Source organism: Parastagonospora nodorum, assembly GCF_000146915.1.
Source record: "Parastagonospora nodorum SN15 chromosome Unknown scaffold_24, whole genome shotgun sequence".
Lineage (NCBI taxonomy): Eukaryota > Fungi > Ascomycota > Dothideomycetes > Pleosporales > Phaeosphaeriaceae > Parastagonospora > Parastagonospora nodorum.
Window position 1 is genome coordinate 1 of NW_001884572.1, and position 13267 is coordinate 13267.

Here is a 13267-nt window from a genome sequence, read left to right on the forward strand (position 1 = left end):
ATTATATAAATAATATTTATAAGTATAATATGTTTTATAACTAAGTTATTAACTTAACTAAGTTATTAGGTTTACTCTACTAAAATGCCTGCGTAGTAATAATACGTTATATCTTAATAATATAACGTATAGAAATTCTATACTAAAGAAGATATATTTCTTGCTATCTCTAATATTATATTAAAGTAAATTTAAAGTAAAAATTGCGCTATAATAGTCTATAACGTCTTCTATATAATAGTGCGTAACTAATACGCTAGAAGATACTCTTAATATAACTATAAGCTAAATATAAAGTATCTAATAAAACTAGAAGAGAAGGTAATTATAGAGCATATACTTAAGTATTCTATACGCAGTCTACTTATCTTAAAGGCAGATATATAAGATATAGCTAATAGACTGCTTAGAGAGTACGCTAGTAAGCTTATTAGTAAGAACTAAGTTAATAACTTTATTAAGCATACTTCTAAGCTATATAAGCGCTAGAGCTATCTATATAATTGCTAGTAAGCTATCTATAAGAACTTAGTAATTATTTAGCTCTAGTTTACACTAGTTTAGAGTATAAAGAAGAAGTATAGAGTTATAGATAAGAATATATATAACTTTAATAAGTCTAGCTTCTTAATAAGCAAGATATTCTCTTAGCTTATAGTAATAAGTTTAGAGAAGCCTAAGAAAGTAAAGAAGCTCTAGCCTAGTAATTATAAGTAGATTATGCTAGTATAAAGTATTAGCGCAATAGAGAAAGTAATCTTACCTTTTTTCTTATCTTTATAGATAAAGTTCTTATCTTTAAACTAGTTCTATAACCTTCTGCGTAACTAGGTTATCTAAGTTAGCTTTACTAGCTAGATAAATAATAATCTAGCGCTTATTTAGCTTAAATACTTTAACTCTTATATATATCTTATTAAAGTATATAAGCTACTTATTATTAATAGCTATAAGAGCTATTGCGTAGTAGAATTCTAGAAACGCTATAAGAAGAAGAAGATTATTATTCTCTATATGCTTATATACTTATTATATCTCCTACAGCTACTTAATATTATATATTTCTTACTATTAAAGCGCGTATATAGTAATAGCATCTTAGCTTTAGTATATAGTTATATCTATTATATTAATAAAAAAACCTTTCTACTAACCTTTAAAGCTGCTTTTAAGAAGATTATTTATAGCAGAGAATATTTATATAGAGTTCTTAAGGCGCTAGACTAGTTCTATATAGCTTAGAGATAGTATTATTAAAAGCTTAATATATGCCTCTATACTCTACTTATTAAATAACTATTAAAGATATGTATCTAGCAGGTAGAAGATACTGCGTAACGCTTATAAGATAGAGGTATAGAGTATGCTTATTTAATAGAGAGTATAAAACTATATAAGTTCTATAGTAAGGTTCATAGATAAAAAGATTCTATAACTAACTAAAGGCGCTTAGCAGATAGCATATAATACAGTATTATTATAAAAAGAAATAACTTACCGATACGATTCTATAGAAGCAATAATAAAGCGTAAAGTATATAAATAATAATATATATAAGTAGAGAAGATCTTACTAGTTAGTAAGATATTAGACTTAATTACTATCATAGCCAAGAACTATTATAATAATAGTAATAGACTATTAAAGAGAGTACATGCAGAGAGGTGCTATAGCACTTATAGTAAGACTAGATATAATGCCTATATCTATAAAGTAGAGATAGAGAATATAGAAGATAGCAACGCTTCTAATAAATAATATTCTTATATTTATAGTATATAAATTTATTATAGTATTGCGCTACGTTGCTGCGTAGGCGTTTTAGTAGAGTAAACCTAATAGACTTAGGTTAGGTTAACAACTTAGGTTATAAAACATGTTAGTTCTTATTATTAATATTATTATAATAAAAGAAGTATATAGTACTATTAGCATAATAGAGTACTAAGATAGCTAGATAAGTGCTATTAAGGCTAATAATATTACTACTCTTAATACTATAATTAATAGTATAATAGTAAAATTACTTAAAGTCTTATTAAGTAGAAAATACTAAGAGAGCTTAGCTCTTAAGAATATAAGAATAATCTTTATAGTAAAAGTAATAAAAGAGAGTTAGCATATTATTATTAAGATCTCTATAGATAATAAAGTAAGAGTAATTAGCATTAGTTAGATTATTATTATACTAATATAAGTAAGCGCGCTTAATATTATTAAGAAACTAAGAAAGAATCTAGCTTTACTTAAGTAAATTAGCTAAAATAATAATAATATTATTAGCAAAGTTAGCGCTAAGAAGCTAATTAAGAAGATAAGTAACTATAAAGATATTAATAAACTTAATCTTAATAGAAGAAAGAAGAAAAACTTATTAGCTTTAAGTACTATATAAACTATAAGTAGAGCACGCTTCTTAGTTAGTAATATTAGAAGCTAAGAATCTTAGCTACTAGAAGAAAGCCTCTTACTACTACTACTACTACTAAATTTATAACTACTATAGCTAGAATAGGGTAGAGATAGACTTATAGAAGTAATTAATATAAGCTATAATTCTAATAGTATATAGAAAGATACTAGAAGAAGAGAAAGACTAAGAAAGAAGATAGTAAAGTAAGAAGTATAAAAGATAAAGAATAAAGTAGAAGCTTAGTATTTTATAATTCTAAGAAGCGTTTACTATAGCTTAGTATACTACTTATTAACTAGCTCTACTTTATAGCTACGTTACTATCTATATTATAAGTAAGAGAAAAATCTTAATAATAAGCCTGCTAAATATCTATTAAGCTTAGTTTAGTATTAGAGTTACTATAAAACTTAGTAAGATAAGTAGAAGAAATATATCTAATATATTCTTTTCTAAATCTAGGCTTACTAATATAAAGTTATAGAGTAAATAGTATATCTTAGCTCTTAGAGCTATAAACTTAAAGCAGATATTAGAGTATAATAAGTATCTTCTAAAATAAGCTTCTACTATAGCATACTAAAAGAATAGAGATATTAGTAAAGACTTATAAGACTACTAGAAAGGCTAATACTTATTATATATATAAGTTCTTTATATAAATTAATCTAATTTCTATTTAGATGTACTTAGTAGAAGCTAAGAAGATTCTTACTTTACTTAAGAAGATAGTTTAGATTTCTTATTCTTAGATCTACTCTATAGACTCTATTAACTATTAAGAGACTTATAGAGAGTTTACTATTATTATAAAGAAAGAGGCATTAAGTAGAGCATAGTTTATATTACTCTAGTAATTAACTCTATAATTATAACTATAGTTATCTCTAATAGAAGCTAATAGTAAAGGCATTAGGCAGAGTATAGTCTATATTACTCTAGCAATTAGCTTAGTAATTATAATCTTAGTTATCTCTAATAAAAAGCTAAAGGTAAGAGCGCTTAATAGAACTTAGTCTATATTATCTCTATAATTAGGTATTATATAGTCTATGCTACTCTAGAAGTCTTATATGCTATTGTCTATAATAGGGATTCTACTATTAGAGAAGAAGAAAGCTTATTACTCAAAGTAACTCTATTTTTAGCTATAGAGTAATTAAACTTAGAGATAGTAATCTACTATATTAGTTTTAATAAGTTAGAGTTTATTAAGGTTTAGTTCTATACTAGTATTAGGGCTTATAGAAGCGCAAAAGCAAAGAGAAGATTATAGAAGAATAGTAATCTACTATATTAAGTTTAATAGTTTAGAGTTTATTAGGCTTAGTTCTATACTAGCATTAAGCTTATAGAAATATAGAAGTAAAGAGTAGATTATAAAAGTAAGCTTAAAGAAGCTAAGCTCTTATAGATAGAAGAGATATATAGTAGAGTAACGTATATTAGCGCAGAGCCTAAGCTTAATAAGATATTAGATAAAGTATAAAGGTAGAAAGAAGTAGTTTAGAGATTAAGAACTTAATTAACTACTTTTGTATTAAGTATACTCTACTATAATAATATAGATACGTTCTTTATAGATAATAAAGAGTAAAGTTATATACTTAGTAGCGCAAATACTCTAGATTACTATAACTTACTTATAATTACTTAGCTAGATTATATTTAGCTTTATATAATACTCTAAGCTAATAACTACTTTTATTAAGCTAATAATGCTCATCTAGAAGCTTATTTTATTAAAGTTATAGATATTATTATCTAGAATACTATAATTAGCTTTTATTTCTTATATAAGCTTAAACTAAGTGCTAATAATCTCTAAGTCTTCTTAGAGTATCTTCTAGTAATCTTTTACTTAATTAAAAGCTATCTTAAGCTTCTCTATATAAGATATAAACTACTTAGGCTAATTCTTACTAATAAGTATTCTACTATATATAGCTAATAGCTTATTAGCTATATCTACTATCTTATAAAGCTAAAGAGTAAATTCTTATATATCTAAGTTAAAGATATATTATATAATAGTTTACTCTTCTATAGAAGAGAGTTTCTAATAGTTTAGTAATATTTAAGCTTAATACTTAATTTTCTTAAGCTAATTAGAAAGCTGCTAATATTATATGCTAAAGGCTATAGTAGCGCGTTATAGGCTCTTAAATTAGCCTAAGTTATAAGCCTAAAGAGTAAGATTAATTCTGCCTTCTTTATATAATAACGTTAGAGTTATTTTAAGATAGTATTATAGTTTATATATAGTATTAGCGATACTAAGAAAAAGTAGCTAGCTTAGTAGTCTAGCTATCTTAGTAGTTAAATATGTTATCTAGTTAAGTATTTTTTCTTAGTATTTTCTTCTATCTTAAAAAAAAATCTATAACTACTTCTATACTTAATCTTATAACTTAAAACTTTAGTATATGTAATCTCTATATATATAGTCTCTATTCTAGAAGTTTAAGCTAAATATAGTTTACTTTAGCTTAGTTATTAAATAGAATATTCTTTTTTAAGCTCTAAGAGATATCTAGCTTTATATCTCTAGAACTAGCATATAGAAAACTCTAAAACTTTAGAATTTATTAATTTATAGTCTATTAATTCTATATTAAGAGTTATAGATAAATTTATAGCTATATACTATAAGTTACTAGAGTTTAAAGCTAAGCAAGCTATATTACTTTACTTAGCTCTAACTCTAGTAATACTAGGCCTAATTAGGCAATTATTATAGCATTTTAAAGCCCTAATTCTAGGCTTTCTTAATATCAAATAATATCCTAAAACAGTCTAAAACTCGTAGAGTTGTAGAGGAAACCGTAATGCTAAGAAAAAGTAGCTAGCTTAGTAGAGTAGCTAGCTTAGTAGTACTTTACGTTAATAAGCTTTAAATCTTATATCTTAAAATATTAGATAGTAAAAAGTTAATATTAGCTTTAGTATAACTCTGTAGAGAAAGGCGTTATTAAGATATTATATAGTATTATTATAAAGATACTCTACTAGTATTATGCAGAGCGCTTACTTAGATAGAGTACTTACTTATAAACTATATTAAAAGAAGTTATTATATAGTAAGATACTAAGGAAAGTAGATTAAAGAAGTAAACTTTAATAGCATAGATAGAAAGATAGAGTAGATAGAAAGAAAATCTAATAGTTAAAGATATTAAAGTTACATGCTAGACTATTACGTTAATAGTTCTAATAAATTTAATAGTATAAACTATCTTAATAAAGTTTTATTTTAAAGTATATTTAATAATAAATATAAGTTTCTTAAAGCAATTAACTTGCTAGTAATATAGTTAACTCTATAGTATAAATAGAAATAGATTAGAACTAGAATTGCATTTTCTAGATACGTTATATATAGAAAATTAGATATTAAGATACTAAGTATAAAATTAACTAAATAGAGAAAAATTTAAAAGATAATAAACTCTACTAGCTCTACCTCTTTATAGAAAGACTATACTTAGATAGATATAAAATTATATAGAAAACTTAGTTAACTTAGATTTATATCTAAAAAGTCTCTTAATAAAAGGCTTATAAGTAGTACTTCTTTAGCTACTTATAATTTACTAATATATAAATAGAAGAAATTAAGAGATAAGAGAAGCTAGATTTAAACTAATATATAGAGAGAAAGATAAGCGCTACTAAGTCTCTTATCTAATTTCTAGGTATACGTACAAATGTACCTATACTATCTCTCTATAGAAATAGATATTTTATAAATTTTTAGTTTTTCTAATAATTATTTAGAGATTATATATTATTACTATATAGGCGTATTAGTAGTATTAAGTAGCCTGCTTAGTTAGATAGCTTGCTTACTTTCTTATAAACTATATTACTATTTAATTCTTTATATAGACTATCTTTAAATTATTATATAAGTCTGCTTAGAGCAAGCTTCTAAGTAATTAATATACTTTTTATTCTTAACAGAATAAACGTGCAAAGACACCTTCTAAATAACTACTTTAACAGAACTTTCAGCGCCCTTATGGAGAACAGAGATATCTTAAAGTTAGTGTTTGCTAGGTCAGAAAACAATCTGTTAGCGCAACATATAGTTCTTGCGTTAACGAGATTTCTTCATCTTACACTGCGCGCGTCCTTCCTGTCTTGAGTCGCAAGGAAGATGTGTGCAACACTGACACATTGTGAAAGCTCTATGATGCAGCAAAATATTTGTTGCACATAGGCTCACAGTCTGATAAAGATGCGAGGAATAAAGGCCTCACACTCTGAGCGAGAGATTGATATACAGGAGGTTGAAAATGGAGATTGACTGAACTCAATGTCAATAGTGCATGTTTTGGGTCACAGTTTCAAACGATCATACTTGGAATGCTTACAGTGGTTAATATTTCGATGCTCATGTCCCCTCTGATGAGACCGTATTTCATTCTAATTGAAGTTATCGTTCTCCGCTGACAGGCCCAGCGCCATCAGTCTGTTCTACTGACTCAATATTTACATTCGGATCCTTGATAGCAACCTGCCTTGTCGTGAATGGTGCTTGTATCTCTTCCTCTTCTGCACGAGCATTGCTTGGGTCTTGCGATAGGGGTTCAAAATGCGCATCCCGAACTCTCCTCTTATCGATGCGTCGCCTCCATGGCTTATACAGAACGACACTTAATCCGCCAAACACGATAAATGTGCCGCAAATTGCTCCACCTTAACTATTTCAGCACACAATTCAGGTACGAAGGAAGTTTGTACTCACCGACAATATCCCAAGCTTCACCCAGTCTCTCAACACCATCCCAGAATTTTCCATGGGGTTCCGCAACGTTCAAGATCAGATTGAGGAACTGTATCGTGCCGATTACGATTGCTACGATGACTGTGATGACGGTTAGGACGATGTTGTAGTAGCAAATTGCGATCGGATCGCGCGCTAGCTGAGTACTCGTGTATAGGCTCATCATTAGTGCGCCATCTGTTGTGTCTAGCAGGCACATGCCAGCTGTGAATAGCAGCGGGAAGATGAGGATTAGCCATATCGATGTTCCTTTTGTGGCCTGGATCGAGGAGATGCCCAAAATCGCTATTTCGGATGAAGTATCGAAGCCGAGTCCGAACATGACCTATGCAGACTATTAGCAAACTGGCATTGAAAGCATTTGTTGTAGTAATCTCTCACCCCAAGCGGATACATCTTCCACGGCCTGTCAATCAGCCTGAACAATTTTTGCAATATCGGAAATAAGCAGCCCCCTCCTTGGATCTTGAATTGTTCATGCTCGGATCCGGGCTCACTTGCAATCATATTCTTCATTTGTACGACCAGTTTGTACAAAATGTAAACGTTCATGATACCTAGAAGAAGTAGGAAAACGGCGGAGACCGAAGTTCCGATGATACCACCTACACGCGCAAAGTTGTCGAATTTCGATGACACTGCTGCAGCAGTCCCTGCTACGACCAAGGAAGTGATGATGACTATAGTCGAGTGGCCAAGTGAGAAGAACATGCCCACTGTGACCGGACGCTGACCAGCGGCAATTAAGCGCCTTGTCATCAGATCAATGGCAGAGATATGATCGGCATCAAGAGCATGGCGGAGCCCTAGGGTGTAGGACAGAATCGCTGTGGATACAAGAGGAGTGTGCCAGTGCTGCTCATAGAACTTAGCTTACAGCAATACTACATCGCGATGCGACTTACGAGCACGACACCCACAGCTGCCCAAACAAGAAGATTGACAATGATCAGCGTCAGGATGATTGCGATTGCAGGAAAGGGGAGTTTTTGTAGGTATGGCACCCGCGAATGGTATTGAGAGGCTTTCGTCGTGGCCTGGCGCAAGAACGAAGGTTTGATGGCATCATTATCGACCATGATTGATGCAGATGGGGATTGGGAGTTTGCCATGGTCACGGAATACGTACCACCGCTGTGATGAGAAAAGAACAAGGACGAGAAACAACATGAAGATGGATCAAAAGTCAGCTTCGAGCTAAGGTGAACACAGATGACGGGTCGCACGGAGCACGAGCAAAATAACGTGGGATTAAATGGCGGAGGGTGGGGCTGGCAGCTGTTATCGCGAAGCTACCCCGCCCGAAGATACACATCTCAATGACAACACTTTTGCACACTTCATCCTATTCATTGCTCATAATTTCGCTGCTTCTTACGTGCTAATATTGAATGGCACTATGCTCAGAGCTTTTCATTTTACATTTTGCGAAAGCAAAGGGATGCATTCGTGCCTCCGAAGCCAAAGCTGTTCGAGAGCGCTACACTAGTCTTGTGTTGTTGTGAAACGAGAGCAACATAGTTACAGTCGAAATCCTCGGAAGGACTACCGGGGCTATGTAGGTTCAGTGTTGGCGGAAGTGTGTTCTACAAGGATTAGTGCGAACGCTCCAACAACCGAGAGACTACTTACGTTGTGCATTGCGAGGACAGTGAATATTGCTTCAACACTTCCGGCAGCGCCCAGAAGGTGTCCAATAGCTCCCTTAGTACTACTGACATGGATTTCAGATGTCTTTGACTTCCCATTCTCGCCAAGCAGCAGCTCTTTGATCGCTCTGTTCTCAGCAGCATCGCCTAACGATGTACTGGTAGCGTGTGCGTTCACATAATCGACATCACTAGGCTTTAGACCCGCATGACGAAGTGCATGCTTCATAGCGAGGCGTGGACCTTGACCATCTTCGCGAGGCGCTGTCATATGGTGTGCATCGCTGGACAGGCCATAGCCAGCCACTTCGGCGTAGATGTTAGCGCCTCTTTGTTTCGCATGCTCCAGTTCCTAGGCTTGTGAGCTCATGGATTGATACACTCTAGATGACAGACCTCAAGTACAACAACACCAGCACCCTCGCCAATAACAAACCCCGCTCTGTCCTTGTCGAATGGTCGACTCGCTTCGATTGGGTAATCGTTCCAGTCTGTGGCCAGACTTCTTGCTCGTGCAAATCCAGAGATGGCGAGCGGATGTATACAAGACTCGGCGCCTCCAGCGACCATGACATCTGCGTCGCCAAATTGGATCAGGCGAGCGGCATCACCGATACTATGTGCACCAGTTGTGCAGGCAGTAGTTGCCGCGTGGTTTGGGCCTTTGAAGCCATGCCGCATAGAAACATGGCCTGCAGCAAGGTTGATCAACAGCCTGGGCACGAAAAGCGGAGAGACCTTGCGATAGCCCTGAGAATGGTCAGTGAACAGAAAAGAATGGTAATTCCGGGTAACTTGCTCCTTTTTCGAACGCAACCGTAGTGTCGTAGACGTCATCCAAGCTGCCAATCCCTGAGCCCATGTATACGCCCTTTTCGATGGTTAGCCATGTCGCCCAGGAACAGATATATATCATACCGTGGCCTCGAAATCCTCATCCCTCTTCGGCAGCCAGCCAGCATCTAACAGAGCTTCTTCTGATGCAACCATGGCATATTGTGCGAATCGAGCCATACGCCGTTCGTCCTAACAACTGTGAGCTGAGGCAGTCATGGTTTGGCCGACTCACATACCGTTGGGCTCAAGCCATACTCTTTCGCATTCCACTTCCCGTGCTCTTTGCTTCCTTCAGGGACAAGGGCAGCGATCTGGCTTGGAAGCTTGGCGAAATCGAGACTTCGATCTTTGATGGAGACAATACCGCAATGACCTTCAATGAGGCGTTTCCATATTCGGCGTACACCTTGGACACATCAGCAAGCGCCCGGCAGCTGAGGCGGATCATGTGTCCCACCTATTCCCAATGGGGTCACTAGCCCTAACCCTGTCACTACCACCCTTCGCATTGCATTTCGTTGACGAGCTTATCGTGATGGGCAAATGTGCAGCGCATGATGAAAGCTCATGTATGTGGCGCTTGGGCCATGTTCTAGCCACATACGGCTCACCTGGATCTTCGCTCCCTTGTCCTCGTCTGCTTTGCCATGTGAAAACGACTCTATAGTTGATGAACATATCACAATTACAAAGAAATTCCGCATAGGCAGTCGCTCATAGTCAAAGCTGCAGGGGAAAAAGCCCCGCGGCTCCCGAGGTCACTGGGGCATGGTCCTTCGCTGCGCGTCAGGAGCGTCCACTCGTGCCGAAGCGATGCGCTGCGAGTGCTGAGTAAGGATCGAAAGAATCAAGTATCTGGAGCTACAGTATATCCTCAATGGGCGAATTCTTCACATGGCTACAAAAGTCGTATCGTCGATGGAGGCTGTGCTGCGCTATCTGGAAACACGATGCACTTTAAGGGTACAAATTCTTGAGTTTTATGGTTGCTTTCAACTATAAATTCCCTTGCAAACCTGCTAAGTTCAAGTATATCTGTCCGTCCGTCCGGGCACTGTATAGGTCTTATTCTTCACCAATGTAATGAAATGATGGAACATTCGGGAGTACACGTTGATACTTGCAGACAGTAGCCACTCATGCAATGTGTGCAATATTCCATGATGTTGTTTGTCGCATCACATCGCCTGACTTTACTAGCCAATACATAGTCCATGTCCTCACGGGAAGCTGTGTAACTGCATACGAAAGAAGACTCTAAATACGCGGACTGATGGACAATAGCATGGCACTGATATAACTAACCAGGCTCTGGATTCACTAGCTGGGCTAATTGGCAAGAATGATGTGGTCGAATCTGTGACTGAGTATGTTTCTCACCTCAAGCCAGCACAACATGCAGCTTCATGTGGGGCACATCTACATATTACCCTACCCCACATCCCGCCCTGCATGAAATGTGTAAGCTTTGAGGGACGCATATCTGTTTCTCCCATCCCATTTTACCAGACCGCATTCATTCTTCCGCACCATGTCTTCGTTCCCCCGTCGCCCACCATCCGGCATCATCGTCATCATCGTCGGTGCCGGTTTCGCTGGCATCGCAGCAGCCATAGAATGCGATCGCAAAGGCCACACACCCATAATCCTTGAAAAAGCCTCATCAATAGAGGAAATCACATGCTATGGTGACATTATCTCCTTCGACCCCAATGGCGCGCGCAACTTTGAGCGCTGGCCTGGCGTCATTGAAGATATGCAGAAAGTCGCGCGCCAGACTAGTTGGCTGGACTTGTATTCTTGGAAAGGCGAGTTCGTTACGAGGCAGAGTTTTCAAGAGGAGAACAATTGGGGGCCTAGGATTAATGGTCACAGAGGCGAACTGTACGGGATCATGTATGCACATGCGATCGCGAGGGGGATGGATATTAGGCTGGGACAAAGAGTCACAGACTACTTTGAGAATGACGAGAGATCCGGAGTGATTGTCAATGGCGAAGAGCTGACTGCAGATGTTGTCATTGCCGCGGAAGGCGTGAGGTCGCGTGGGCGCAAGATTGTGCTGGGGTTTGACGACAAGCCTAAGAGCTCAGGATACGCAGTTTACAGATCATGGTTCTCGGGCGATGCAATCAAGGACAAACCGTTGTTGAAGCATCTCGTAGATGGCGACTCACATTCCGGGTTCATCGGACCGGATCTGCACTTCCTTGTGTCGTCTTTGAAGGGAGGGAAGGAGTTCAATTGGGTGTTCACCCATAAGGACGATGGCAACATCGAAGAAAGTTGGCAGTTCCCCGGGAGAGTTGAGGATTGCCTCAAGTACGTGGAAGGTTGGGCGCCCATCGTACAGGAAATTGTCAGGTCAACGCCAAAGGGCGCAAGGCTTATCGACCACAAGCTCGTATATCGCGATCCATTGCCGACATTTATTTCGCCAAAATGTCGAATTGCGTTGATTGGAGATGCGGCACATCCGTTCTTACCGACATCCATCCAGGGCGCCAGTCAATCCATAGAGGATGGCGTGGTTCTAGCAGCGTGTTTGGAGATGACTGGGAAGAAAGATGTGCCTTTGGCCATCCGGGCGTATGAGGAAATACGATATGAAAGAGTACACAAGGCGCAAGCAACGGGTGTAAAGACGAGGGAGAAGTGGCACAAAGCTAATTGGGACGAGATTGCGAAGACGCCGCAAGCGATACACCTGACCAGAGAAGCATGGCTCTTGAATTTTGACGCGGAGAAGGATTGTTACGAGCGGTTTGGAGAGGTCGCGAAAGAATTGCAGAGCGGGCGTGCTAGGCTATAGAGAGCGCTGGAGGTTCGCCTTGTGGACGTACTACTGACGAGTATGACCTCGGGAGTCATGAGATAGGTTCCGGCATAGGATAGAGGAGGAAGGAGAATGGTGAATGACGTAAGCCATGACTCCCCTTTCGCAGAAAAAGGCCCAATTCGGACTGCCAATGCAAACACCGAGGCCGTAGTAATGCAGATACAAATTTGGTTGTGTCGCGCAAGAGAAAATTGTCTGCAATGTCTTCCCGAAGGATACACCTCCAGGTTCCAGCAATAATTTTGCGCGCTCTGTTCGGACTCAGCTTACTATTAGAGAGCAACTGGCATTCTATATATGAGCTTGAGTAGATTCGACAACTTATCATTACGCAACGACGCAGTGAAACAAACCTGAAATTAGACAGCTTGACTCAATTGCGCCTAGAAAGTGCTTATAGTGCTCAGAGCAGCGCGCCCGAACCAATGCAGCACCTGGTGACACTTTCCTCATACTCTCCTCTTATCTCCTCATGTGTGGATCCTTTGCGATCCTGCAGCCATTAGCAAAGACGCTTTAATGCATGAGTACTAGACTAGTCGATCCGCTCGTGCATTTGGTTCGTCATAGACCTTATTAGGATCTCCGGGGTGTTTACACCACCTGCCTCTTGGGGAATACACAACGCACGTGATCTTTCGCAGTGAATGACAATCATCGAGCGCAATTTGGAAGAATAAATATCTTGAAGCATGCGCTCTCCCATTCCCACTCTAAAAGTCTGATAATTGGTTCGGCT

At 37.0% G+C, this 13267-nt stretch overlaps 3 protein-coding genes across 3 annotated transcripts; 1 reads left to right on the plus strand and 2 right to left on the minus strand.

Moving 5' to 3' along the window:
- Nucleotides 1-6852: 6852 nt before the first annotated feature.
- Nucleotides 6853-8315, minus strand: SNOG_12787 (hypothetical protein; the record flags this gene model as incomplete). The annotated part of the gene is made up of 4 exons (XM_001802953.1): nt 6853-7115; nt 7165-7528; nt 7585-8058; nt 8109-8315. 4 exons carry the CDS (start codon nt 8313-8315, stop codon nt 6853-6855), a joined length of 1308 nt encoding a protein of 435 aa, XP_001803005.1.
- Nucleotides 8316-9218: 903 nt separating this feature from the next.
- On the minus strand, nt 9219-9842 carry SNOG_12788 (hypothetical protein; the record flags this gene model as incomplete). Its single annotated transcript, XM_001802954.1, has 2 exons — nt 9219-9602; nt 9771-9842. The coding sequence occupies 2 exons, from the start codon at nt 9840-9842 to the stop codon at nt 9219-9221; spliced, it is 456 nt and encodes a 151-aa protein (XP_001803006.1).
- Nucleotides 9843-11220: 1378 nt separating this feature from the next.
- SNOG_12789 (hypothetical protein) lies at nt 11221-12501 on the plus strand (the record flags this gene model as incomplete). The annotated part of the gene is made up of 1 exon (XM_001802955.1): nt 11221-12501. One exon carries the CDS (start codon nt 11221-11223, stop codon nt 12499-12501), a length of 1281 nt encoding a protein of 426 aa, XP_001803007.1.
- Nucleotides 12502-13267: the final 766 nt, after the last annotated feature.